Genomic DNA, 27930 nt, shown 5'->3' with positions numbered 1-27930 from the left:
ACCAGCAATGGCTCTGGGAACCAGTCCTGCTGTGACCAGGGAGGGCCCAGCAATGACACCAAGCACTGCTGTGACTGTGCTGCACAAACAGTGAAAACCTCTGGGGACTCAGGAAACCTCTCTGCTAACTCATAGAATCACTGTAAAGTAAAACCAACTGAGGCAGCCAGTTACCAGGAATTAGTATTTTGTCAGTTATGCTAGTAATTATTGTTGCTTAGTCAGTCTACTAGCACCTGTTCATGGGCAAAGATTCACTCGGGTGGGAAGGTGAGAAGGAACCTTTTTTATCTTCTCTGGTTATACTACCAAGCCATGAAATTATATCATACCCTTTAATAAACTTTATATCACAGACTTTAATATACTTGTAATTGATTTTAAAAAGCTCTGAAGATGTCTCAGTGAAAGTGTGCTTTACTGGTCACCAATACACAGCCCTTGAGTTACAGCAGTGAATGCCAGGATTCCTTTGTGTAAGTGTTCATCTCAGCAACTGGAATCTCTTTAACAAGCTAAAACTAAAACAGCCCCAACCCACAGCTCTGGTTAAGACTGATAGTCTGATTTAGATAACTGGTCACTAGTGGACCTCACCATGACCCTGTGTCAGTCATAATTATAACTCTGCTTTTCTACTAACCCTCTAGTATTTCCTTTTTCTCTAAAAATAGTTTATTTTCAACCTTAAGGTGCCTCATGCAACCATCTTGTTCAGGGCTATGATGGTTCTTGGACCTTCCAGGCAAGCTTTTTGCTGCCCTTTGTAACAGCACTCATTCTGAGCAGGCAAGTATGGAGCCCAAAAATGTGGTTTTGGCTTCTGTCAGTGATTTGGCCTTTTGTATTTCTTTTTGTGCTCAATGAGGTGTAAGTGGGACACTTTGGAAAAGGGAGTTCCCACCATCATGGCAGAGGAGAGAATTGTGTCCCTGCTGCTGTGTCCTGTGGTAGCTGCACGCAGGGGCTGCGGGGATGGAAGGGCTCAGGGCTGGCTGCCTGCTGCAGCTCCTGCGTGCTGCTCCTGCACCTGCTCCATGCCTGCAGATTTCACCCAGCTGCTGATGATCCTGGCTTCAAGCTTGCGCACCTCTGTGACAGAGGGGGGGTCAGCTGGGTTGTGTCCCCTAAAAAGCAGAGGAAAGTAGAGCAGTGTCAGTTACTGGGCAGTTGGTATTTGCTTCCTGCACAGGAAGAGTCTGCGATTTTAAGGACAGAGATTTACTGGTTTGTGCTTCACATGTGTGCCCTGGAAACCAAGTTGCAGTGTCTGATCTCCAGTACAGCTAGGCAGCAGGCCCAAGCTTGCCCTTGCTGGCTGCTGCCCCCTCTGCTCCAGGCCTAAAGGCAGATGGCCCTGGACGACTTCATGTGACTGATTGTTGCAGGCTGTCTCACACTTGTGCCAACCCCTGCACAAGAACATGATCTAATGACAGTAGGTGAGCTGAGTGCCAAGTTCTGCACAGCTCAGCATCCCTGGAGGCTGAAAGAGCCCTGTGCTGGGGAAGAAGATCACCCTTCCATATTGGGCTGCAATAGCCTTGTACCCATCCTCTTTAGGTACTTGCCCTGTGCTAGGTGCTGGTGAGGCCACACTTCAAATCCTGAGGTCAGTTTTAGATCCCCCCCAAATAAGACATGGAAGGGATGGAGCTGGGGAAAGGTCTGGAGCACCAGGAATGGCTGAGGGAGCTGGGGGTCTCAGCCTGAAGAAAAGGAGGCTCAGGGGGGGGCATCTCACTCTTTATAACTCCCTGACAGGAGATTGTAGCCCAGTGGGGGTCAGACTCTGCTCTCAGGTAACAAGGGACAGGACGAGAGGAAACAGCCTCAAGTTGAACCAGGAGATCTTTAGACTGGAGAATAGGGAAATTTTTTTCTTGGAAAGGGTTGTAAAGTAATGGAACAGACTGCCCAGAGAAGTGTTGAATTCATCATCCCTGGAAGCATTCAAAAAACTTAAAGATGTGACACTCATGGACATGGTTTAGTGGTGAACATGGTGGTGATGTTGAGTTCATCTTAGAGATCTTTTCCAACCTCAATAACTCTACGATTCTGTGATTCTAAAACATCTCCTGATTATTTGAGCTGTGGCTTGCTGAGATCAAATACCCAGGGAATCAGGATTTTGCCAGGCAAAGGAAAGTTTGGTACTTACCGGAGATCAAGGTGATGGGCACCTCCTTTAATGGTAAGTGCAATCAGTGAAGGGCTGAGGCTGCTGTTTATCTGGGAGGAGAAGGAGTAAAGATCAGTTCCCACTAAGTTACTGGGAAGAACTGGACATGAGTTCTGACAATTGGAACATGATCTGGGCAAGACTGAGGAAAAGCATGGGAAGACATCCTTGGTACAGCTGGTATCCACAGCTAACAGTCTGAATGAAGCAGATCACCTGTCCCAAATGAAGGGAATGTTTTCCACAAAGTGGGAACTTTCAGCTGATTCCAGTACAGGTAGTTGGAAGTTAGGTCTCCTTTGGACCCATGTACCCTAAGCAGCCTGTTCCTCCTGGGATTCCAAGCCAGCCTAAAACACTGAGCTTCTGTATTCAATCAGGAGCTCAACTAACACAAAATCCAATCCTGGGTTTTTAAATTTTAGATTCAAGAAAACCTCAGAGTGCTGTCAGTGTCCAGTCTAAGACAAAACATCTCCTAGTTTGTGTCACTGCTCATAGCATCCACCTGGTCTCACCAAGTGTGCTAGGACTAGAGAGAGCCAGGAGCATGTGGCTAGCATCACTGAAACCACGTGTGAACAGAGAAACACACCAGGTTGTGGTTCAGACCCTGGGTGTGGGGTAAGGAAGGTCCTGCCGTGTCTGCACCAGTGAAGCCACATTTGATCCATCAGTATTGCTGGCTGATGGACACTACTCAGTGTAGTGTCCCGAGAGCCCCCCGTGGTTCATCATGAAACAGCTGCTCACAGAAACTCAGGTTAAAATGAATTGCCAGTGCTGCTCTGAAAGGGAGGGAGGGCAGTATGTCACCTGCAAAGGCTGCTCTGTGCTCAGGGTACAGGAATGCGCATGCTTACCCCACCTCCAGCCCATGGGTCCAAGTCTCCGTTTGAAAAAATGATGTTGCTTGCACTTTTCAGGTCTGAAATTCAGAGAGTTTATAATTGAGAGGTCTCCTTCCTGTGCAGTTATCCTAATGTGTTTGGCTACGGCAGCAAACATGCCAAGAATAGAAAACATCAAATAATTGAACAAATTACTGGTAGTTTTTATGTTTTCCTCTTCTCTGGCAAAGAGATACAGAAAGGTCTGTTTGGCTCAAGTCAGCACAAGGCTGTGACTTTCTGCCAGGACTCATTAGTGTGCTGTGCCTGTCCTCATGGGGCTCAGCTGGACAGAGGGAAACAGGGAGACAGCTACAGGGTAACACAAAGGGACAAGCCATCAGCACAACTCACCGTCCCCCCAAAAGTTTGTCCGCAGCCAGTGTGCTCGCGGCCTCACACGCCACTTGTTCCAACAGTACTGCTCACGCATAGCTTCTGTGAAGGGCATCTCTGGGAACATGTCTGTCACATTGTTACTGTTAAATGTTAAGTTTATCTCCGTGCAAACCTAAGAGAAGCACAAGAGCTGTCATGGGCAGGGGCATAGACAGGACAGCAGCTGAAACCTGCTGTGGTCTCTAACCTCTTACCTGGTAGTCCCAAGCCTCTGCATCTGAGCCGATGCCACAGCCCGTGGGGTCAGCACAGGACTGGTACAGCTGGTATATGTTATAACACTGTGCCAAGCCAGAAGAGTTGTAGAACACCCCTGCCAGGTGGGAACACAGCACAAAACCAGTCAGTAACTGCTGTCTCACCCACCATCTCCCACATGAAACTTCATGGCCAAAACCAAGCCAAGGGTTGCGTGAGTGTGCAAGGATGGGACAGAACTCACAGAGCCTGGAACTGTGCAAGGGTACAATCCAGCTTTATGGCAAAGCTTTTACATGGGGCTGACAAATTCCTTCAGATGACACAAACTTGGTTATTGCCCCCAGTTCAATGCAATGTTGTCCTGTTTAGACAATTTCCTTTGTAATGGGTTAAAAGCCTGGATAGCAGGTAGGGCTTCAGCTATGCCCAGTAGAACAGGTCCCTATGGCATCTTGCTCAGCTTACTCCTCTTATTATTTCCCAAGAAGAAAACTCTTTCCAAGCCATGCCATTCTGGTATTTTATTCAATTTCTTTGGAGGCTCTGATTGCTAAATGTGGATCAAAACTCTGGCACCCTGAGCCCTATGATGTTCAAACAGATGTTGGGACACTAGTTTCCCTTATGAACCAAGCAAACCTGATGTGACAGCAATACCACTTGAGACATGATATGATGGGTAAGTGCTAGTCTGGTTCTCTGCAGGTAGAGGAATGGATTCACATTAAGGAGGTGGAGTATTATTGCCCTGGAAGCAATCAGTATCTCCATTCACATTGTCCCCATTCACCTGCTGCCAGTTCAGCATCACAGCTCATGGCACTACACTCTACCTGGCAGGAGGTGAGCTGATGAAGCACATGCAGATAAAAGTGTTTTCCTGTATAACACAAAGGGTCAAGTATGGAGGAAAGCCAGTCCCCTGCCTAAAGTTCTGGCAGATCATTCCTCTTGTATGATTAAACTCCACCAAGTGAATGCAGCTGGGGAGACAGGGAGAGGCATGAGGTGCTCCCCTAGAACTGGGAGGAAGAAATCCACCCTTGGCGTATTCATCTCAAAGAAACAAGACTCTCACTCTTCCTCACAGAAGAAGTAGCATGTGAATACATTCAGTAGATCTGACAGTGTTTGTCAAGATATTAGTGTTTTAAGAAAGCTTCTAGCTGCCAGCCACATATCTAGCAGTGATTAAGGATTGGTACATTTCTGACTTGGAGCATGAACATCATTTGGAAAAACAAAATTGGCTCCCAGTCATACTAAATTGCATTAAATCTGTAAGAATTCCTTAATTTTTTTTTTTTTGGTGCCCCTCAGAACCTGTTTTTCTGAGTAATGGCCAAGGTAGAACTTGTTTTTAATAAGGAACTTGAGAGATTTTATGAGGAACTCTTCAAAAGTTCTTTGAATTCTATCTCTAATAATAATTTCCTTACAAACACTGCTGGCTGACAAAATAAGTGCTCACACAGATAAATGTTTATGTGTGTATACAAGATGTATTTAAGATTGCCTTGCCCCTGGATGAAGACCACAGGACTTGCTCTCAACAAGGAGACCAGAAAACTTCCTTCATGACAGCTCATGACTGCTGGAGCCAGAGTATGGGTAAACTTCTAGAAAATAACTAAGTATCTCAGAAGTCCATATTTCATGGACAGACAACAGGCTATGGGGCTTCAATGCCTGAGAAACATGACAAGAATAAGTTGGGAAAGGTGAGAGAATGAGCCTATGGGCCACTGTGAGACGTCCCAACAGACAAAATCAACAGGGGGCAAAATGTCCCAGAGAGAGATCAGAGTCATACTAGTTCCCCTGACACAGCAATGTGACAGGTTTACTGATAGATGCTTCTAGAACACGTAGTGGTACATAAAAGATCAAACTGATAATATTAACTCACCAACAAGAGCAGCCAAGCCTTCAATTGGGTCTTTATGGGCAATAATTTGTTCACAGCCAACCTGGGTAAGACACATTACAGGCGAATGGCAGACAGAACAGTTACCAGTTGCTTTGTGGAAGGACTAAGCTGGAAGATTCATTAAAATTATTATTTACATATTTTATGGTTCAGTAGCTTTCCAAAGGCCTAATCCAACAGGTCTGGAAGTTTTTAGCTTCTTCCCCTGTAGCAACAAAATACATAGAAGCAAGGAGACAGGACAAAGGCAGACAGTTCATTCACCAATTTAGGGAGCTGTGGAGGAGTCACAGTGATACACATCAGTTCCTCCTACAATCAGAATATTTTAATGCCCTTTTCAGGGATTGGGGGAAATGTGCAGAATAATTATTTCCATTTTAGAGGTCATAAAATAGACCCTAGAAGGAAACTGGATGCCCAGTGGAGCATCCTCTTATATCGTCTGCCAGAGGCAGCATGTCCAGAGTTCCAGTGCAGCAGAGCCTGTGAGACCACTTACACAGTGTGCTCCAGGTAGGACAAGAACCCTAAATGCCACAAAGCCAGAGGCAAATGAAGTCCCATGAGCTTGACAACACACCAGAAGACACTAAGAATTGCAACAGCCTCTGGTGATCTGGGATGAAAGCTGGTACCTTTCAAAAGCAGCTGGTGTCTTAGAGGTCTTTGTAAAGCCCTGAAAACTTGGCCCATTTCCTACACTTTGCCATCTGTGATTCTCTTGAAAGTTCACCTGTTTCCCAGCCCCCATAGCAGCAGGTTTTTTTCTGCATTATACCTGAGGTATGTCAGCTTCCTGGGCAATACTTTCAAAAGAGCCTGATTTTTACATCTTCATCCTTACCCACCAAGAAAAGTACATCTCTGAAAGCATGTTGAGATGGGCTACAACAGAACTCTTTTTTTCTTTTTTTAAAGTTACAAGTTTTTAGTATTTAAAAGCTGAAGTCAACAAGCTTGCACAGGTGATTGTGTCTAAGGTAAAGGCAGAGCAGAATAGGAGTGACTACAGCAAACCTCACAGCAGTCACCATCACAGAGAAGTTTCGATTGTGTATATTTAGTCAGACTGGAAGGGCTGCAACATCCACCACTACTGGTCACTCTGACACCAACAACCTGTCACCCTGTGACCAACACCAATGGTGTCTGTCTGACAGTGTCCTAAGCTCCAGTCACTCACTCACAGCAATGTCCTCACCTTCACTGGATTGGCAGGGAGTTTCCCCATGAAGTCCGTTTTGTATGGATAGTCCATCATGGCCATCATGGTGAAGGCATTTCTAGCAAAACCAAACAGCTGGTAAACATCCTCCTTGTTAGAAATCTTATTGCATGTGGCCATTTTGCTGCTGATCTCATCATAGGCTGCAAAAGAAAGGAAAATAAAAGACACAAACTTCAACAGAGGAAAGTAATACCAAGCTTCAGCATCTCATTTCACTCAGGAGTAAGAAGATGCTGTAATGTAAGATGAGGTTTTTAGTGGAAAGGACATATTGCATCTAAATTTACACACACATGAACAGAACGTTCAGGCATAGCTTCCCTGAGCAGTGTCACAACCTTGTGTGGTACAGAGCCCATGCTCTGCCCCTCATGGAGCTCCCTGGGGAGCCTGGAGGAATCAGCACCGGCCAGGACAGAACTGGTCCCAGCTGAAACAGTGAGCAGAGCAGCTTGGTACAGCCTGTCCTCACCCATGCCCTGATGGCTGCTCCTGCTTATGCCTGCAGACCCTTTCCCTGGCTGGGCTGCTGCGTCCCACAAGGCAGGCTCCCCAGGCAAGGTCTCGTGCAGGAGAGCAAGGTACAACATATAGGGCATAATGAGATTCAAAAGCTGGAAAAACTGGCAGAAGGAAGAAAAAAAACAACTAACATTTAAAAAAAAACAAACCAAAACAAAAAAACCAAAAAACCCAATCCCAAAAAAACAAACACCACCACCACCCCCAGGGAAAAAAAAAAAATAAATCGCAGCTTCCTGGGTGAATCTGCAGTAAGAACTGCCAGATGAGAACAGTCTTCACAAAGGATTCTCAAGATATCAAGACATGCCTTCAAATATCAGTGGGATGCAGAGGTCAGCTGGAGTCAGGAAATACAGCTTTAAAGACATTCCTTCAACATGTACCCATACACCTTTGCTTTTCTGCTGCAGAAAGCTGCTCCCTTCATTTTCATCCTCCACATTTTGGAGTCACAGATCCTGTCCCCATCCTGTTCTACAGCTGACCACTAGAGCATGGCTGCTTTTGCTTGGAAACCCACAGCCTGGGACCTGACTCTGAATACACACTTGAGGGCTGAAGCCTTAAATATGACCACCTTACCCCCAGCTGCAGGAAGCATGGCCCCAGGCAGAGCTGGAAGGGCTTGACTGGTTAACAGTAACATTCTTGCTGTGACACAAAGCTAAAATGGCATTTTGATCCTTGGGCTCCTCTGGCAGTTCCAGGACCAGCAGCAGCTGGAGGAACACAGCTCCTGACACACAGCATGACAGACCAAGGCTCAAGACAGACCCAGAAGCCACTACATCTGTCCCAACACCACATACAGCTTCCAGGAGATGCTGCATCAGCCCATGGCATCTGATCCAGCCTACTTAGGAGCCACTGCAGAGGTCTTCACCAGTCTATCCTAACAGTCCAAGACTGGAGATGGAAGGGACTTGGATGATTGCTTCAGGACCTAGACTGTCCTCCACATATTTCTCAGATCTGTCCAGTGAGCTGAGTCACACAGCTGTCATACACACCAGAATAGCTTTTCATGCTGTGGATATTGAGGACAAGTATCTGGTGAAACATATGGCTTTACTAACTGTAAATACTATGCAAGTGGTTTTGCACTGTGGTGCAGAAGAAATGGTTTCATTAACACTGTGCAAAGCTCCACAGAGCTATTTATGTGTGGTGCTACATTTTATTTAAATGGTATGCTCTGTCTCACCCCTCAAAAATGTACCGTTTATTCCAAGCCTGTGATCCTCCCCTGAAGTATCATGTATCTGTAATCCCATTGGCCAAAGTCTTATTCCGCACCCACCTTGAATCTCCCTGTTAGGCTGTGCGAGGGAGACCAGGCTCTCTTTTGGCCCTTTTCTCCCTAGGCTCTCCCTCTCTCCCCCTCCCTCCCTCCCACTTTCCCCCTTCTCCTTCAGAAACCATGCTGCTCCTGGGCGTGGGACTCCCAATAAAATCTCATCAAATTAGCACCCTCAGAACCTGTGTGGAGTCTCCTTGCCTGCCTGCTGCTACCAGTGAACATATGGCTTAGGGGGCCCGCCGGGGACTCCCCAAGGACCACAAATGAACAGCAACAAATGGCGCCCAATGTGAGGCTCAAGCACTGACAACACTAAGACGAAACTGGACCTCCGCCGCCCCACTGGCACAGCACGGAACCCTGCAGAACACCACTTCAGTGCCGCCTTTGCCACTGCGGGGTGGCAATGCTGGGCTGCAGCCGTGGCCCTGCCACCACTGCACAGAGGCCCCACGAGACACCGTGCCGCCATCCCACCACCACCAGCCAGTGTGGCCCCAGCACCCAGAGAAGCCACGCAGAGTGCACCCAGCCTGCTGCTCACCGCACTGTGGCTGCGGCGGCAGGGCTGAGCCTGCTGCTCCCTGCCCAGAGGCAGCGGGACAAGGCCCTGCAGAGCGGGAGAACGCCCCACAGAGTGGGTGGGCTGTGCAGACCGCCAAGCCCGAGCAGCTGATGCCCTGGAGCACAGCAGCGGTGAAAGAAGGCACCAAAGCCCACCAGTTTCCATGGGGGAGCCACCAGAAGAGGAAGCAGATTTCAGCTTTGCCTGAGCCCTGCATCCCCCAAAACTGCTTTTGTCAGTTCTGTGACCTCCTTCCTCAGTCTTACTCTCTCCTCCCTTCACTGTTCCTTCTCCCTAATTCCACCCCTAACCCGCCTTCCCCTAAACAAGTCCCCGGGAATCCACTCCCTCCTGCTAAGCCCGGCATAGCAACCACATGGCTAAGCCTCAACATGGCTACCACCACGTGTGCTGTGGCTGCACGGTCTGGAGATCCAACCTAGCCATAACCATGTGTCAGCCAAGATTGCTCCAGCCACATGGCACAGCACCATCTTCTACTTCTCCTCTCCAAAATCCCTTTCTTCCCACCTTTTCTCCCCCATGCTCCACCCCTTTCCTGTCTCTCATGAACCAACCCCCCTGTCCAACTCCTACTTCCCACCTTCCGCCTTCCAAATCCCACAGGGTAGGAGCTGGAATTGGAGAAGAAGCTAAGAAACCAAAACCCAAAACTAAAGTAATTTTGTAATACCAGTTTTAACAGCCTTGTATATGTCATTGAATTGAAAATTCTACTTTATGATCTCCTTCCCGTGTTATTCCAAGAGCAGGATAATATCCTTCTCTGCAATCCATACCCCTTTTTTCCTTATTTTGGGTAGTTTACTGGGAGCAAACTGCTCAAAGGTGCAGGGTACCCTGAAAAGGTTTTTCTTTTGCAGAGTCCCTGGCTCCCCATTGTAGCATGCACAGCGCCCGCTAGGGCCCCGTGGAGGGCAGAAGCTTAAAGATAGGAAATGCCAAGTCACGGTGAAATAGCAAGAAGCCCCCCTCTTCTGCCTTTTGGACCCCAGCTTATCCCTCTGTAACCCCCTAGGTCACTTCTCCTTAACCCCTGCCACTGGACAATTTCTGATCCCCTCTTGCCCTATATAATGGGCTGCTTTAGCCCATTCTGGCTAGAAGAGCTGTTGCTGGAACGCTTCACTGACACCCCAATAAAGACATCGCTGTGGAACGCCAGGATTGCCTTCTCCTCTCTCTGCATCTGCCAGCCGGCCTGCAGCACCTTACAAGCTAGAGCTGAACTCACAAAGAGCTGATAATCACTAAAGAGCTGATATCTCTAAAGCTTGCTAAGGTTGCTAGTGGCTAAAACCTGCTTGGAGATCCGGGCAGTCTGCTCCCATAAAGGACTGAGCTATCGGCCCGGTGCTGCCTGCTCGGGGGCAAATCTGCTCTCAGCAGGAGGCCGGAATACCCGGTAATCTCCCCAGTTCCCAATTCCTATCCACTTGAGCTGAAAAGAGCTGGTCAGCTAGAACTTTTATCCTAAAACCTTCTAACCTTTTCATTGTTCTGATCCAATACCTATCTTCTCTCAGATTCCCTCCCGTCCCCATGAAGTAGTTTTTACAATTATGCTTTTCTAGTTTAAATGTGTGCTCATAATGCAGATTATCTGGTTTTCAGTTTTAGAAAGCAGAGGCCTGTCAGGTCACAAGGGTAGATCCAATGAGAAGCAGTTTTTGATTGTTTCTTTAATAGCGAGTGTTCAGTATTAGACTGCTGAATCAAAATCGGTGTTGGGTTTATGCTGTCCTCAGTAGGTTCTGAGGACGATAACCTAAAATGGTGATAACCTAAAATGGTGTCTGGGAAAGTATTTTGACAGTTTTTGTGGTAAATGCTCCCTGAGTATAGGTAGTAGCTGAAGCCAAATTTGCTTTTTTTCTTTTTGTTTTTCTTTTAAAGACCTAAAACCAGGGGTCTTCCAGGTTAAACCAGTTGGATGGTGAAAACATCAGTAAATCTCTGATCCAAGGGTGAGAATCTGAGGCCACAAACCTGCCTGGAGTCCCGGGGGCTCCAGGTAATTTCCTGTCCCTGAGAGGGGGAGCAGAAGTCGGTGCCATAGCCTAAAACTGGGGGCTGTGATGGTACGAAAAGCCAGTTAGAAAAAGACACCACTGGGCCAGTCATGCTGAAAAGGCCAATCCCAAAACTCTCATATGAGCTTAGTGCCAGAGGCTGAAGCCCTTTAAGCACTTGCCCATGCTTTAAACTCTTTAAAATCTGCAGTATGGACCCACATAATAACCTGCTTATTACAACTAAATGCTCATTTTATCTTTGTGCTGTGTTAAAGTAACTGTACCTTGCCTTTTGCCAATCCCCTAACTATTCCAGAAAAATAAAAAAGGTTACTCCCCGACAGCTGCAAACTACTTAGCACCCTTTCAGAACTGAACAATACCTCCCACCAAAGGCAAACATCAAGTCAAATGGACTGTTTAAATCATAATCCTCACTGCAATTGTATTTATTTTTATGCTACAAAACTGTGTAATTACTGCTTCATTCTTAAATTGTTAATTGCCATATTTCTCTTCCTCTTTTCTTTCTAACAAAAAAAGGGTGAACTGTGGTGTTACATTTTATTTAAATGGTATGCTCTGTCTCACCCCTCAAAAATGTACCGTTTATTCCGAGCCTGTGATCCTTCCCTGAAGTATCATGTATCTGTAATCCCATTAGCCAAAGTCTTATTCCACACCCACCTTGACTCTCCCTGTTAAGCTGTGCGAGGGAGACCAGGCTCTCTTCTGGCCCTTTTCTCCCTAATTTTGTGGGTTGGTATTTTTTGTTTGTTTGTTTTGGTTGGTTTTTTTTTTTTTTCCCCCTTCAAATGCTTCAGCTTCTCATTATTGATGGACAGTTGTGCTCTCCCACCCCAGGACCCATCAGAGTGCTGGGTGAGGGGGGGCTCTGGGGTGGTGGGAGGTTAACATGACTAACACAGGAGACAACACTGCAAGGGGAACACGGGAAGCTCTGTGCATGGAGCCAACACCCTTCCCCTGCCCCCATACCCGAAACAGCCAGCTGAGAAAGGCTGGATCTGCCTTGGATTGGGTCTGGACAGGCCTGTAGCTATTACAGGAGGGGGAAGTAGCAGCTTGCCTCAAGCAAGGAGGAGTCCAGCAGAACCGTTGACCACGCATTGCCTCTCCCCTTCCTCAAAACCCCACACCAGGGCCAGAGAAAGGGACATTTCACACTCTGAGGACAGTCACCAGGAAAGAGGAGTCTCAGCAGCATGCAGGAACCTCCTACGCTGACTCCAACACACATCAAGGTAGGATTTTAACTACAGGAAGAGATTTTTTAAAAACTAAACACTTCAAGTATATTTTTATTTTAGTGATTTAAGGTCTCTTGCCTCTGCTGCTGCTGCACTGGGTGGTGTTTAGCAACCTACGTCCACTCTAGGGACAAGGACAACAGCGCAAGCGATGGCTGGTCTACTGCAAGGGGAGACAGGGCAGTGGGGCGGTGGGAGGGGGCAGGGGAAGGAGGCCGAGTGAGCGCTCAGGGTACGAGCACCACATGCATAGGGAAGGGAAGGGAAGGTTCAGGGAAGGTTCAGTTCAGGGAAGGTTCAGGAAGGGCCTATGGAGAAAAGGGTCATAAGAGAGCCTGGTCTCCCTCGCACAGCCTAACAGGGAGATTCAAGGTGGGTGCGGAATAAGACTTTGGCCAATGGGATTACAGATACATGATACTTCAGGGAAGGATCACAGGCTTGGAATAAATGGTACATTTTTAAGGGGTGAGACAGAGCATACCATTTAAATAATATGTAACACCATACTTATGTTTCAGTATTGGTTACCAATTTTAATGCTAACTGAAACTGTTAATAAAAGAAAAATATAAATTGTACAAGCAGAAAGAGGAAGATATATGGGCATCTGCACTGATTTATCTGAACAACTATCTGAGGTAAAGCTGTATCAACATTTTCCCCCCATGTCTGGGAATGCTGGCTGCCCTTGGGAGCCATCTGCAGGGCTCCCTTCTTACCTCCACTCAGGCACAGGTCCTTGATCTGCTGGAAGGCTTTACGGACAGCTGTGACACAGCCTAGGCTGGATTTCTGAAAATCCTGAAGGGACAGAAAAGATATGAGATGACAGTTTCCCACAGGAGATACTTAAAAGGCCGCAACACAAGGAACTTCCAGAAAGATCTGAAGATGACAGGGGTTATTGGCCCGCTGCTCAGCACCTCATTTGCATTTCCATGGGCAGCGACACCAGTGCTTCTGCCTTGTCTTTCAGAGAGTCAGCATGTCTCTGCAGAAGCCAACACTGGACAGCTCAGGCCAAGCAGCAGCTGTGTCACCAGGTCTGGCTGGGATGACCTGTCAGACAGAACACTCTGCCCTTCATGAAGCATCAAGCTGAACGTGAAGCAGCAAGAGAATATGAAGCATGCCTCAGAGAGAGGGGCAGGCTGCAAGGGTCATAAGGGTTTTGTTGTTTTTAAACACAGAGCAGAGTCCTTGAAACTGCACTTTGCCTGTGAGAAGGAGCCATAGGAGAAGTCAGTTATGCATTGGAAGTACAAGACCAAGATCTGCTTTTCTTCTTAAGCCTGCTAGTGGCCTGCCAAATGACCATGTCCTCTTTCTTAGGAAAACCATTAGTGATCCTGAAAAAGCACTTTAAGTTAGGTTTGAAGAGCTGTGACTGGTTATGGTGGATGAAGTTGTTTCTGTGATTGAAGGCCCTAAGAACTCAAGGTCTTTCTCCTCTCTCAAGCTCTAAGGCAGATTAGATCTGCTGGCAACCAGTGTTTTGTAACAAGAAGAATTATTAGCGTTCTTCTAAGGACTCTTTACCCTGCTAGAGCAAGGTAAGTAACCACAAATCACTAGCTAGGCATTTTTCTTATAAAGACCCACCCCCACCCTCAATTAAAAAATAGATTTGGCACCTTTCTTTTCTTCCTAATTCTGCCTTTGTCGGATAATTATGTTTAAAAAAATAATTTTGGACTTTTCCACAGTTTACCTGGGCATCCCTTTAGGAGTTCCAAAAATCCTTCTGGATGTGCTTATTGATGTTCACCTGCAAATGGCTCTAACTGGAGTGTGGGAATAGTTTGGCCTGGGGCAGAGGAGCAGGTCTGCTCTGGCTGCTGTGATGGCTGAGCTCTCCTCTAGGCACTGCTGGGCTGCTGCCAAGCACTGCCTGGCATGAGGACCCTTACAGACCAGAAACAGTTCAGCTTAGCAGGGCCAGGAGGAACTGCAGTCATTCCGTGTGCCTTCATTAGGATTAACAGCTCTCATGGGTGTTCTCAGCAAGAACAATCAGATTTCAGATGCATAAATTGCAAATCAGAGCAACCTCCACACTGAAGATGGAAGGGAGTACTTTGAAACCACATAGTGCTTGCTTAAGAGTTCAGCCCGGAGCTTGGCTTACTAATGCAGAGAAAATAGATTTTAAAATTAGTTGGAAAGTTTTTTCACATAAAAAGATTTTTAAATTAGTTTAACCCTAAGTTTGAGAGTGTGTAATGACTCCCAGCATATTTATAGCTGAAGGAAGACAAGGATGCTGAAAGGAAATTCCCACTCTAGGGCCTGTTAGCTGACTAAATTGAAAAGAATAAAATGAATGTGTCTTTACAAACAGATTGTGAATCTGCTTGTAGATAGGGCCAGGGACTTATAGATAGGGAAGTAACAGAAGAAACTACCAGTTCTAGAAAATGTTACTAATTGACATGGACCATTGCTCAGCCAAGGCCATGTTAAATTCCTGAACTTGGATAAAAAGAACAAAGGCTTAATAGAATTATGAATAGTGTTTTGCTATATAAAAGAAAAAAAAAAGGAGGGGTGCACTGAAAAGGGGGACATAGAGTAGGTGATTCAGGAAGTCTGTACCTTCCAAGTACCTCAGCCAATGGGGAAAGGAAGAGGGTGATGCATCCAGGAAATTAGGATAGAAAGGGGGCTGTGTGCCCCAACCATTTGAAAGACCCCAGGGGAAATGCCTCATGGCCCCTCCCTTTGTTCGAATAAAATTACAGGACTCCTTTGTCTCCTTTTTGGACATAAACCTCTGGCACTGTGAATTTTTCCACACAAAATGGTATTACATTTTTTGTTTGAAAATGTATAACTCTAAGACAAGATGTCTATTATTCTTTTATGCACTTAGGAGTTTCAAATGTGTTTATTTTATTGTAATAGTCTCTTCTTTATACTTTTTGGTAAAGCTATCTGTTTTGTAAGTCTCTGCACAAAAACAAGTTGTTCATTTATATAAATAAGAACAAAGAGACCACAAGTTACATACACAGGTGTGGTCCTTGAAGTGGAGAATAACAGCAAACTAACACAAGAGTGACAAGATTGTGTCAACAAATATAAATCACCTCCAGACCAGAGGGATGGGGAGAAGAATGCTAAGGTGGCCCAAAGGTAACCTAAGACTAAGCAGCAAGGTAAAAATCACCCCTGAGACATCTCACATGCTAATGTCAGACCACCCTGGTATAGTAAACTGACACTGACTGGAGCATGTGCAGAAAAGCATTAGTTAGGTTGACCAGTGAACAAGTTCTGTGCAACTTCTTTGTTGTAACTTGTATAAAAGCCCGCAAATGCCCCAAAGAGAGGTGCCAGCTTAATGAACTATAGCCTAGCAATAATTTTGGGCAGAAAAGCATGAAAGGTCTCAACTCTGTGTGCTCACTGGCTCCTGCACCAGGCACAGACCTCAGTCCCAACTGAGGGACAACAAAGATAGTTCATACTAAGCCATCTGTGTAACCCAGATCTAGAAATTCATATCAAAAAAGAGGCAGAACAGACACTATCACAAGATTTCAGAACAACCAGCTAGGACATTTCTTTCCTTATAAGATAAATCAAAGTCAGTTCTAACACCAACTTTTCATGGCCTTAAACTGCAAAAGCCACATTTAAATTTTAGTTTAAGTGATCCTGAGATACCTTGCACATTTTTAGTCATGAAATAAAGATTTCCAAGTTCTTCACTGAAATGCAATCACCTTGGACTAAGGAGATGCTGTGAATCATTGGTACCAATACAGCATTTTGGTAGAGGATTTGAAAAATAAATTATCCAAAAGGGGTTCAGCCAGGCAGAAGAGAAAAACTTCAGGCTGTAATACAGTCAAGCCAGCAGAAAAGGGAAAGTCAATTCTTAGTGGTATTAAAGGTACTGGCATGGAGTTGTGCTTCTTGAAGCAGCACCTTTGAACCCTGAGCTGCCGAAGCGGAGGCAGTGCTCAGCCATGCTGCAACTACTGCTTTTCCTTTCAGGTTGCCATTTAATTGCACTCCCTGCTTAGCAGTGATGCCATGAAGACAGATATCTACCTAAACACCTAGAAAAGAAAAAAGAAATAGCATTCCTAAAGGAAGAAAATACTGCTCCTGAAAAGAGATGCTACTTACTGCTGTGACATCCCTGAAGAACTGGGTAGGGTCTCCAAGCCCAGCCACAGACAGCAGAGGAGCACTGGCAGCTAATGCTCCAGCCACGACATTTGGGTATTTCATCCTCAGGTAAGCGCTCAGCATTCCTCCATAGCTACCAAAGAGAGACAAGAGTTATTTCCTTTAACAGACAACTTATTCTGTAATAACTCAGAAGTTCAGGCCAACATTCAAAGGCTCATCTAAACCAAGGTAACAGTGAGCTCATGGGTATCTGTGATGCCTCACGTTTTCACACATGCTCCATGATATGCATGATGTTCATGGATACATGTGAAGCTTTGTGCCTCATCCTCATGTTGATCCAGTTATAGCCAATGACCAGCACACAGTGCTCATACTGGCCTTTCCCCAGATGTTCACACCAGCTCTGGTGCCAACACAGCAGCTCAGTTTGCTTCTGTAGTCAAATGTAAATCCTGCCTCAGTATTTAACTTTGCATCATCCTGAACATGTCCCAATAGCTTCACAGCAGAGCAAAGCAGGGTTTGAGCAAAGTACCCACTGCTCAAAGAGAGAAGACACACTGTGCATTTTGCATACAGAATGACAAGAACTAGTTAGAACTAGCCAGAACTTTGCCAGGGTTTTGGCAAAGGGTATCCATGAACATGGCAGAACAGGCTCGACTCCTGGAAAGTGAAGGCTATACTCCCTGGGCACCCCAAATAACAGCTGCGTAGTTGATCAGCACAGATACAGGGAAGGGGAAAACTTAACAAATGCAACAAGAAAAGTCAAAGCTACCTTGGTAGCTTCAGTGCTAGGGTGAAAATCTACACATGGATCAAAAGCTGCTAGATAGACACAGGATGACAGAAGTCATTAACTTCCTGATGGTTCCTCTGAGGCTACTGGGGGTGGCAAATGACATCCCCAAAACACAGATTAAACCTCATCTAATTCCAAGCTTAAAAGCACTCAATCTCCCTCTGCAGCGTCTCAAGTGATTCAGTAAGTACCGTTCCCACAACACCCACTTGTTTTTTGTATTTCTCTCGCCCTGGAGACAGGCATTACCTGAAATCTGCTGCAAGCAATTTCAGGTTAATTTGGCACAGTTATAAGCACCAGAAGTGGTCTGTTTTTTCTCTCCCAGGAAATGCTGTACTTCTCCAGCACTGCCATATTTCAGTGTTTTTCATTTGGGTTCAGTGTGTTCAGGGCTGCTGCAGGCTGAGCCCTCAATTACACACAGAGAGCTGCAGTCTAATATACAGCTAGGAGGTTTTGCTGAATCCCTCTTCCATCTTCCTATCCCAGGACAGCTTCTGGGCCTTCCTACTCTAGCTACTGTCCTGATAACCACAGTATAAACCTCCGTGAGATCAACAGTTCAGTCACCCCATCACAACAAGCTGAAGGCTTAATGATAACTATCATGCCAATGCTTTTTAGCTCACTGCAATTGAATTCAAAGCCCTGCACTTCTGGAAGACTTTTGGAGGGAAGCACCCCTCTAATACAAGAGAGGGGATCCATCAAGAAACAAGGACATCACATCCACCCAGCTGCAGCACAGTGAGCACTCTGGGAAAGGACTGCTGCAAGGAACCAAAGAGCAGCAGAACAGAATTATGAAAAGGCCCACAATGAAAATGGCTGGATGCTGTTAAAGAGGCTGTGTTTAATAAAAAGCTGTGTGGCCCCTTGAAAGAATATTTTATCAATTATTAGTTTCCCATGTTTCCAATGTAAAATGTTCTGATCCTGCAGGAGGAATTTCTCATTTTCATAGGTATAGAATATGCTGAGTTGAAAGAGACCCATCATGATCACTAAGCCTAACTCCTGGCCCTATGCAGGACATTCCGAGTATCCCACCCTGTGTCTGGGAGTATTGTTCACACTCTTCTCAAACTCAAACCAGCTTGGTGTATGACCACTTCCCTGGGGATCCTGTTCCAGTGTTCAAACACTCTCTGGGTGAAAAACATTTTCTTGATATCCAATCTAAACCTCCCTTGACACAGATTCATGCTGTTTCCTTGAGTCCTGTCACTGGTCATGAGTGAAGAGATCAGTGCTATCTCTCCACAGGATACTGAAGAGGGCAGTGAGGTTTTCCCTCAGTTCCCTCCAGGCTGAACAAACCAAGTGATCTTAGTCACTCCTCAAAAGACCTCCCCTTCAGATCCTTCCCCATCTTCATGGCCCTCCTTTGGACACTCTCTAATAGCTTAATGTATTTACATATTTACATTGTGGTGCCCTAAACAAGGAGGCGCCACCCCAGTGCAGAGGGTGGGATAACTGCCACCCTGACTCAGCCAGCAGCGCTGGGCCTGATGCCCCCCACTAGGACACGGCTGGCCCTCCTGGCTGCCAGGGCACTCCTGACTCACATCCAATATGCCATTGGACCCCCAGGTCTCTTCCCACAGCTGCTCTCCAGCCTCTTATTCCCCACTCCATACACACAGGCAGTGTTGCCCCATCCTAGGTGAAAAACTAAGCACTTGCCGTTGGGTATCTTCATACAGTTGGTGACTGTCCACCTCTCTGACTTACTGAGGTCTCTCTTCAGGCCTCCCTGCCTTCAAGGGAGTCAATGGCTCTTCCCAGTTTAGTGCTGTTGGCAAACTGACTTAGTATTCCTTCAAGTCCTGCATCCAGGTCATTAATAAAGATTTAGAAGAGAAGAGGGCTGAGGATGGAGCCCTGCAGAATCTCACTAGTGACTGGACACCAGCCTGGTGTTACCCCAGACACTGCAACTCTTTGTGCCAACCAGTGAGCCAGTTGCACACCCATCATATGTTGGACATTTTACCCAGAAAAATCTTTGGAAGAGATAGCATCAAAAGGTTTGCTGAAGTCCAAAGTAATGACATTTACTGGCTCTCCTGGATCAACCAGGTGGGTTATCCCATCATAGAAAGAAATCAGGTTCAACATGCAGGACTTTCCCCTCCTGAAGCCAGCTGTCACCAACGACTGCATTGCTGTCCAGGTGGTTTTTTCAATACATCCCAGAATAATATTTACCACGATCTTTCCAGATTTTACCAGCACTGAAGTGAAACCAGCACGCATGTAGTTTGCAGGGCCCTCCTTCTTACCCTTCTTGAAAACTGGGACAATGTTTGCCAGCTTCCAGTCAGCCGGGACCTCTCTGGATTCCCAAGCTTGCTCAAAAATCATCAAGACAGGTTTTGCAATGACATCAGCAGCTCTTTGAGGATTCTTGGATGAATCCCAACAGACCTCATAGATTTGTAGGGATCCAGATGGAGCAGCAGATCTCGCACATGTTCAGGGTCAACAGGGAGCTGATTATTCTTGCATTCATGGTCCTCTAGCTCAAGACACTGGGGCCCTTTTGGTCTGTCAACCATGGTGAAGACATAGGAAAAGAATGCAATAAACACCTCTGCCTTGTTTCTGCTCCTATTTGTGAGGTGACCATCCTCATCCTGGAGCAGGCCAATGTTATTTCTACATTGCCTTTCAAAATTAATGTACTTAAAACTTAAAAAACTCTTTTTACCATTTTCTAGTTTTGGCAGTTTCAACTCCAATTAAGCTTTAATCACGTGAATTTTCTCCTTATAGTGGGGAGCAGTGTCTCTCTATTCTTCTCATGTCACCTGACCTTGCTTCCACTGGGCATACAACCCCCTTTTTCATCTTATTTCCAAGAGAAGATCCCTGTTCAGCCAAGCTGGCCTTCTGCCTCACCTGCCTGACTTTCAACATTTGGGAATTGCTACTCCTTTGCCCTTAACAGGTGATAGTTAAAAAGTAACCAATACAGATGGACCCCATTTCCTACAAAAACATTTTCCCAGGGGACTTTACTCAATAATTCCCTGAGCAGCCTGAAGTCTGCCAAAGTCTCTCCTCATGGCCAGAGTTGAGGTTTTGCTGACGCTTTTCCTCCTGTCAAAAGAGGAAAACTCGATGGCTTCATGGTTGCAGGGGCCAGAACAGCTGCCAATGCCCACTTTGCTCACAAAATCCTCTCTGTTGACAAGCAGTAGATCAATAAGGGTATCTTTCCTTTAAGAACTGTGCCATAAAGTTGTCATCTGGGTTTTTCAGGGAATCTTCTGGCCTAGATTGTACTGTGTGATTCTCCCAGCTGATTTCTGGCAAGCTGAAGTCCCCCATAAGGACAAGGGAAGTTGACTTGAAAGCATCCTTAGTTCCTCAAAGAATAATTGTGGAGGAATGGTTACAGGGTAGAGGTCACTCTGACATACTTTTGTTAGCTGACCAAGGAAGGACTGGGAAAGTACCAAACCCAGCTAATCTGAGTTTCTGCACCTGCAACAACATTGTGTCCTTGAGCATAGCAGTAGTACGATAACAGTAATGAGGATGAGACGTGAGAAGCAGAAATGTAAGTTCTCAAGAATGAGGAAGAGCTGATATTGTAGTATAACCAATAGATTGCTTAACTTACAGAATATGCATGAGCTTATTACTTGTTGTGTACAAAAGTCTGGTGCTTATCAACAAATTTGGAGCTTGCTGATTCTTACATTAAGAGTCCCAAGACTTCCCTCACCGCAACAAATAATTTGTTTGCATCATCATCCTGTCTGGGAGATCCAAAGTAGACTCCCACTGAGATATCTGCATTATTTACTTGTCCTTTGATTCTTACCCAGGGGCTTTCAACTGTGCCATTGCCAACTGTGAGCTCCAGACATTCTATCCCTTCCACTACATACAATGCCATTGCCTCACCTCTTCTGCCCTATCCCTCCTGAAGAGCCTGTAACCATCCAACAGGACACTCCAGTCACAGGACTTGTTCTACCAGACTTTACTTTTGCTATCGGTGCCAAATTTCTGGGCTTGGGCCTAACCTTTGAGCTCCTCTTGTTTGTTCCTTATGCTGTGCGCATTAGTGTAGAAACATTTCAGATGAGGTTCATTGTAGCCAACACCTCGTGAAAGCAGACTGAGGGACCCCATTAGTGCTTGTTTCCTCAGGTTTTGGCATACCATCACATTGCTTATGACTGGTAAGGCTGCTATTTTCCCTTTACCCTTTCCAAGCTATTTTTTTTCCTGAAGCTTTGGATGATTCAGACAGTGAAGAAGCTTAGAAACATCCAGTCAGGGGTGCTTCTACAAAGCAACCACAAATGGAGACTAATTCCTGATGGGAAAGAAGAGTGGGACCTGGTGATGAGCTCATGGGAGCTGAGGCACAGGCACATCTGCTCTCAAAATGATAGCTTAAAGCTCTGCCTTGAGAACTTTCTTGAGAGTAAAAGACATCTACAGCAGCATAACTTTGGCTGGAAAAGGATGCAGAGAAGGGAAGGAGTCCACACAACACATACCTGCCTCCAAAAGCGATGACAGGGCAGTCTGCAGCACCAAACTGCTGCTTAAGCTCAGTAATGAGCACTGCATAGTCAGCAAGGGCTTGTTCCACAGTGAGCAGAGCAGTATTCCTCAACCGTGTTGATTCAAGTCCAAAGGGAAGAGACTTCCCATAATACCTCTGAAACAAAAGAGATACACTACGGCAATGCTCCTACGGGTCTTCTCTACTTTCACCATAGCGCTGGGCTAAGTGTGCACTAATATGAAGAGATAACAGAGTATGAGACGTCCTCTAACTTGTCCATAACTGAGGAAGTGCCTTGTCTCCTGCACCTCATACACAGACACTTTCAGGACAGATCATGGAGTGGATGGCCAGGACATTACTGCTTCAGTAATGCTGCTTTAGCTGCTTCAGTGGGTGCCAAGTGGGTTCTCAGCACGTAGCTGAAAATTCTCAGCACGTAGCAGGAATTTCTCTACTGAAATTTCCAGCTACAAAAGGGAACAGGATAATATCTTCATGCCTAAAATGACAGATAGTAGATTTAATAGTGTGGGAAAGGTTGGCTTGGGACTTTGCAGGGTAGAGAGATGAAATATTATCCAAACAAAGTATCTCTCTACTCCAACATGGAGTTTAAGGCCTGTAGAAACTGCTTACAAAAGCAAATCATTCATAGCATAGGCTGTACTGAAACAGCAGTCTCTATCCTGGAATGCTGGGAGGTATAGTAAAAAATTACTCAAAAGCCATGATTACAAAAATATCTGCTGTTATGGGGAGAAAGCTTATAGCAGGTCTGACTCAGCTCCACAGGAAGAAATGGTACCGCTATTTCCAGACCTGCAGAACGCTGAATTTGGTAACACTGAACAGAAGAGGACTCTAAAGAATGCATAATGACTAAAATACTCACATGTTCAGCAAAAATGACAAGTGCTTGCTGTTCCTCTGCTAATTCAAATATGAAGTCAGAGTTCTGAGCAAAAGTCCAGATGTCACCTTCATTGCCAGTATAGAAAAAGATGGGTCCAAATCCTTTCTTCCAGAACTTTGCTGAGGCAATTGAAAGAAAGAAATTAAAAATTAAAAAAAAAAAAACAAAAAACAAAACCTACAAAAAACACATAATAACCCCCAAAACACAACAAAGAATATATGCATGAAATGAGTCAATTTTTGATTTTGGGCAGGAGCTTAACAAGGAAGAACTCTTGTGAACAGGCTGATTCCTGAGACCTGATCTGGGACACAAAGTGTTAGAAAGGTCAGGCTCCAGAAATCTCTCATTTGGGTAGGGGTAAATAAGAGCTTCCATAAGATCACTACATGGCCTGAAAATTTCACTTCTGCCTGAAAAATACCTAAAATCTCAAGTTTTGCAAGTCCTTTGCAGACAGCTGCCCCCCAAAAGAGTGATTTCCCATTTATTTACCCTTTTTAGCTCAACTCACTTCAGAACATTTGCACAGCTAAATTTTCACACAAAGCTGACATTAGGGAATTGCCTGCATCTTTCTGATACTCCTGCTGTGAGGTATAGTGTTGTAAATTACATATCATAGGATGATTTGAGTTGGGGAAACCATCAAAGACCATCCAGTTCAAGCCCTCTGCCATGGGCAGAGACACCTCCAACTAGACCAGGCTGCTCCAAGCCCTCTGCAATCCGGCCTTGAACATTTCCAGGGAAGGGGAAGACACAGCTTCTCTGGGCAGCCTGTGCCAGGGCCTCCCCACTCCCACAGGGAAGAATGTCTTCCTTATGTCCAATCCAAATTCACCATCTGTCAACTGCAAACCATTGCCCCTCGTCCTATCACTACTGGCTTTGGTAAAAAGCTACCCCCCACCCTGTTTTTTCACAAACCTTTTGTAAGTACTGGAAGGCCACAATAAGGTTTGCCCAGAGCCTTTTCTTCTCCAGGCTGAAAAAACCCACTCTCCCAACCTGTCTCCGGAGACAAGGGAAAGCTTCAGACAAGCCCTGGCTTGGCCTCAAATTTTGGCAACATTTTAAATTTAAGGAATCACTCTGGCTCACAGTTCTAATGACAGTAAGTCAGATCTACTTATAAAAATGAATTATTTATAAAACAGACAAGAGATAACAGACAAAAGATCTTAACCAGAACTACTCAGTATAAAGCTAAAGAACTACTAGTCGATAACAGTAAATCATAGAACAGTGCACTATATCAAGGTATCTGTATTAAAACTGGCAAAAGAAATAGTACTGATCAGGAGTCAAATGTAATTTACCACCAAAATGGCAATAATGTAGAGAGATTCCTTCACTCAACCCCTGGAGAGTAACCATGAAGCAGATGTCCCTGCTCATGGCAGAAACTCCACACATATCCAGAAAATATATATATTTTAGCAGATTTCTGCTTTGTGAAGCAGAATCTATAGCAGATTTCTGCTTTGTGAAAGTTTGGAGTGGTTTTTATAGTTATAAAGTGAACGGCTATCAGTCAGTCAAAATCCAGCTTATCTTGTCAGATCTCATGTCAACAGTAAGGTATCTACTGGCAGTTGGGAAATACCAGACCAGTGGTAACCTACAGGCCCAAAAAACTCACAATAACACAGCTTGTCCTGTTTGATTTATCTGACTGGCTAACAAACAACAGATAAGCTCTTGGGAGAGGGTGAGATGCTCTGCTATATCAGCTCTCAGATCATCACTGGGGATTCCTCTGGACTCACTCCAGCAGCTCCACATCCTTCTTGTATTGAGGTCCCTGGCCTGGAGGCAGTTCTATCAGTGGAGTCCCGGTAGAACTCCCTCCTTCTACCTGAGCAGAGGGACAGAATCCCCCCACACACCTGTTGCCCACACTGTGGGGAGGAGCCCAGGATATGCTATGTTATATATGTAACACACATGCATATGTGTGTGTGTGTATATATTATGATATATGAAGATGATGTGCTTCATCCTCAGATCACTTCATAACTGAAGGCAAATTGAGTCTGGCAGGACAAGCTGAGCTGTGATGCTAACACTGGCTAATCTAACAAACAGTTGCTCTAATGCTTGCTGACTTTAACAAACATTTGATTTTGGCTTAGTGATAAACTGCACAGGAATTAGGAGGGATAACAACTAGTTTTCTTCAATGACAAACCTCAGACCGTCAGTTAAGTGTTGATTTCAACACATTATCTAAAGAGACGCTGCACAGCAGTTGTCCCATGGATGTTGCTGTCACATGAGGCTGTTTCCATGAACAGAGAGGCCCAAATTTAATTCTTAGCATTCTCGGCAGAGAATTGACAAAGCCAGATTTGGCTTGAAATGGGATTTGAAACCTCTCCTTAGTGAAACTGCTCCTCTTCATTAACAAAGAGGCCAACTGACTATGATGGATTTGCTTTGGATATTGGATAGGTAACTGGAGAGCTCAGTGTTCTCTTTCCTCTGGCTCTTCTCCTCATGTGCTTCATGGCTCCTGGAGTAAACAACCATCACAGGAGCCAAAACAAAACCAGATGGGCTCCTTAGAAAGGTATCTATTTTTTGACTGAAATCCTGGGGATTTGCTAGCTATACTCAAGAGTATCAGATTCCCTGTTGTGAAATCAGTATTTGTTTTCTTGCTGATAATCTGAAAAGTCTCATATTGTACAAAAAACAGTAGGGGGAAATGGAATCACAGGAATTTTTAGTAAGAAACTCTCTATAAACCAGAAGAACTGCACTAATAATATTTTACTCCTCACAAATCTTATTCAGCTCTGCCCAAGACTCACAGACAAAACGTAACACTTTAAAAGAAAACAAATAGAAGTTGCACAATGCTTTAAACCATGTAATTCCAACATTCTGTTCAAAAAGGGCCACCTAATTAGTGAAATCACAGCCTTGGGTATGCTCTCAAAATTCAGTGGTTTATCCATATCTTTGGGTTGAACTGATCCATGAATTCATGCTTGGTGAAACACACTACTTGGCACTGGTGCTGAATAAGCTGCAGAGCAACAGGCAATGTGAACGTGAGCTGGAGCATCTGAAGACTCCAATGCCGCTGGGAGGCAGCAGCAGGTGAGCACGAAGCTGGGCAGTGCTCACGTTCACTGTTATTCCCAAGTCCACCTTTCCTCTCTCCCTGCAATTTGCTCCCCAATTCCTCTGCATAGGCAGGGTTGAAAAACTTGTGACACTGGTTATGGAAATTGCCGTATTTTTAGTCACATGCTGTTTAAAAAGGCCTTTTCTCTTTTGCTGTCAGTGACCCAAAAGTGAGACACAGCTGGCTACTTGCTGGCAGTGCTCATTGTTTCGCATGGATTAAGCTATCTACAGCTGCATGATTTTAAATAATGCAAACCGCTGACCCAAGAGACCTTTACTCCTAAAAATGATGGGTACAGAGTGCAACATTTCAGTCACTATTTGTTTTTCCTGATACATTCAGAACACTCAATTACATGCACTTTTAAGAGATGCTGGCATCAACTAAAAACACACACACAGACCCAGCTTCGGTGCAAGCCTACAGTTCCTGCTTCTAGTCTACTCTTGCTCCAGAGAGGTCAGTCCCCACAATCCCCTCTACACCACAAAGCCAGAACAGAAAGCACAGAGTGAATTCCAGACTGGTTTGTGCTGGAAAGGACCTTAAAGCTCATCCAGTTCCACTCCTCTGCCATGGGCAGGGACACCTTCCACTACCCCAGGGTGCCCTGTCCAACCTAGCCTTGGACACCTCTAGGGATGGGCTAGCCACAGCTCCTCTAGATAACCTGTGCCAGGGCCTCCCCCACCCTCACAGGGAAGAATTCCTTTCTAATGTGCAGTCTAAGACTACTCTCAATTTAAAGCCAGGTGCCCTTGTTCTATAAGTACATGCCTTTGTAAAAAGTGGATGAAAAGGAAAGGAAGATATAGACAATGCTGGGGAATGCCTGGCTCGTACAGGGTTGGCCCGTGGCTAACACTGATCTTGGCTGCCCAGTGCTCTAGCTCCTGCTTTACATCGGAACAGAGGCACTTTAAAGCTTAAGCAGAAAGGAATCGAGCCCGAAGCCACAGCACCCACGGGACCTACCCGACACCAGGTACCGCTGCGGGAAAGTCTCGTTGCCGCAGGTCTCGAAGCTGAAGTGGTCCCGCACCTGCGGAAAGAGCCGCTCCTCCAGGCCGGGCCACACGACCCGGGCAGCTGGAGGGGGCATGATCAGCACAGGATAAACAGACAACAGGCGATGTCACCCGATACGGCACAACCCAGCCTGTAAACTGGGACCCGGGGAGCTCGGAGCGCCCTCCCGGTGCTCCCCAGGCTGGCTGAGGGTTCAGCCCAGCGAGGCTAGTTCGGAGTCCTGCCCGGGGCCTGGAAAAGCTAGTAGAGGGTCCCGTCCATGAGAAGGCCAGGGCTCTGGCCGAGGAAGGAGGAGATCAGGCAGCGGGGTCCGGCCCAAGCAGCAGGGGTGACAGGCAGAAGGGTCCGGCCCGAAACACCCACCGGGAGCGGCGCGGGCGGATGGCAGCGGCGGGAGCAATAGCAGCAGAAGCGCTGAGAGCAGCAGCACCGACTCCATAGCATCTGCTCCACCCGCACCGCGCAGCGAGCGCCGCCGCGCAGGTACCGGTCACGTGAGCCACAGCTTCGGGATCACGTGGTGACTCAGCGTCCCTTCCCGTGACCACGCGAGCGCCATGGGTCCGTTATGGCGGCTCGACCGACCCGGCGGCTTCACTACTCAACGGGCCGGGCCGCCGCGTCGCGTCGCGTCGCTTCGCCTCCTGACTCTGCTGGGGGTGGAGGGGGCCGTGCCACTGTACTACAGAGGCTAAAAAGGCAGCAGATAAGGGAAGTTAGTTCTGTAATTTGCACCCTCTGGTAAAGGTTACCTGGCCACGCCATCCTGTGTACCCTCAGGTTAGAACTAGGAGAAGGGGACCTCTCCTCCCC

At 46.1% G+C, this 27930-nt stretch overlaps 1 protein-coding gene across 1 annotated transcript; it reads right to left on the bottom strand.

Annotated features, from left to right (window-relative positions):
- Nucleotides 1–259: 259 nt before the first annotated feature.
- DPP7 (dipeptidyl peptidase 7) lies at nt 260–27618 on the bottom strand. Its single transcript, XM_084219569.1, has 13 exons — nt 27481–27618; nt 27064–27177; nt 22923–23062; nt 22017–22180; nt 16674–16809; nt 13256–13337; nt 6810–6976; nt 5585–5645; nt 3669–3787; nt 3430–3586; nt 3049–3113; nt 2165–2235; nt 260–1127 (listed from the first exon to the last, which is right to left on the bottom strand). Exons 1-13 carry the CDS (start codon nt 27554–27556, stop codon nt 986–988), a joined length of 1494 nt encoding a protein of 497 aa, XP_084075695.1. The 5' UTR covers nt 27557–27618; the 3' UTR covers nt 260–985.
- Between the last annotated feature and the right edge of the window lie 312 nt (nt 27619–27930).

Source organism: Fringilla coelebs (assembly GCF_963513975.1).
Source record: "Fringilla coelebs genome assembly, chromosome: 21".
Lineage (NCBI taxonomy): Eukaryota > Metazoa > Chordata > Aves > Passeriformes > Fringillidae > Fringilla > Fringilla coelebs.
This window is presented reverse-complemented; position numbering and strand designations above follow the sequence as displayed.

Excerpts from the sequence above, each read along its gene's own strand:
- DPP7 (XM_084219569.1), bottom strand. The coding sequence starts at position 27,556 with ATGGAGTCGGTGCTGCTGCTCTCAGCGCTTCTGCTGCTATTGCTCCCG. Across the intron at positions 13,338-16,673 it reads TCTTCAGGGATGTCACAGCA|GATTTTCAGAAATCCAGCCT; the intron begins GTAAGTAGCATC and ends CTGTCCCTTCAG. Across the intron at positions 5,646-6,809 it reads TCCCTGCCAATCCAGTGAAG|GTTGGCTGTGAACAAATTAT; the intron begins GTGAGGACATTG and ends TGTCTTACCCAG.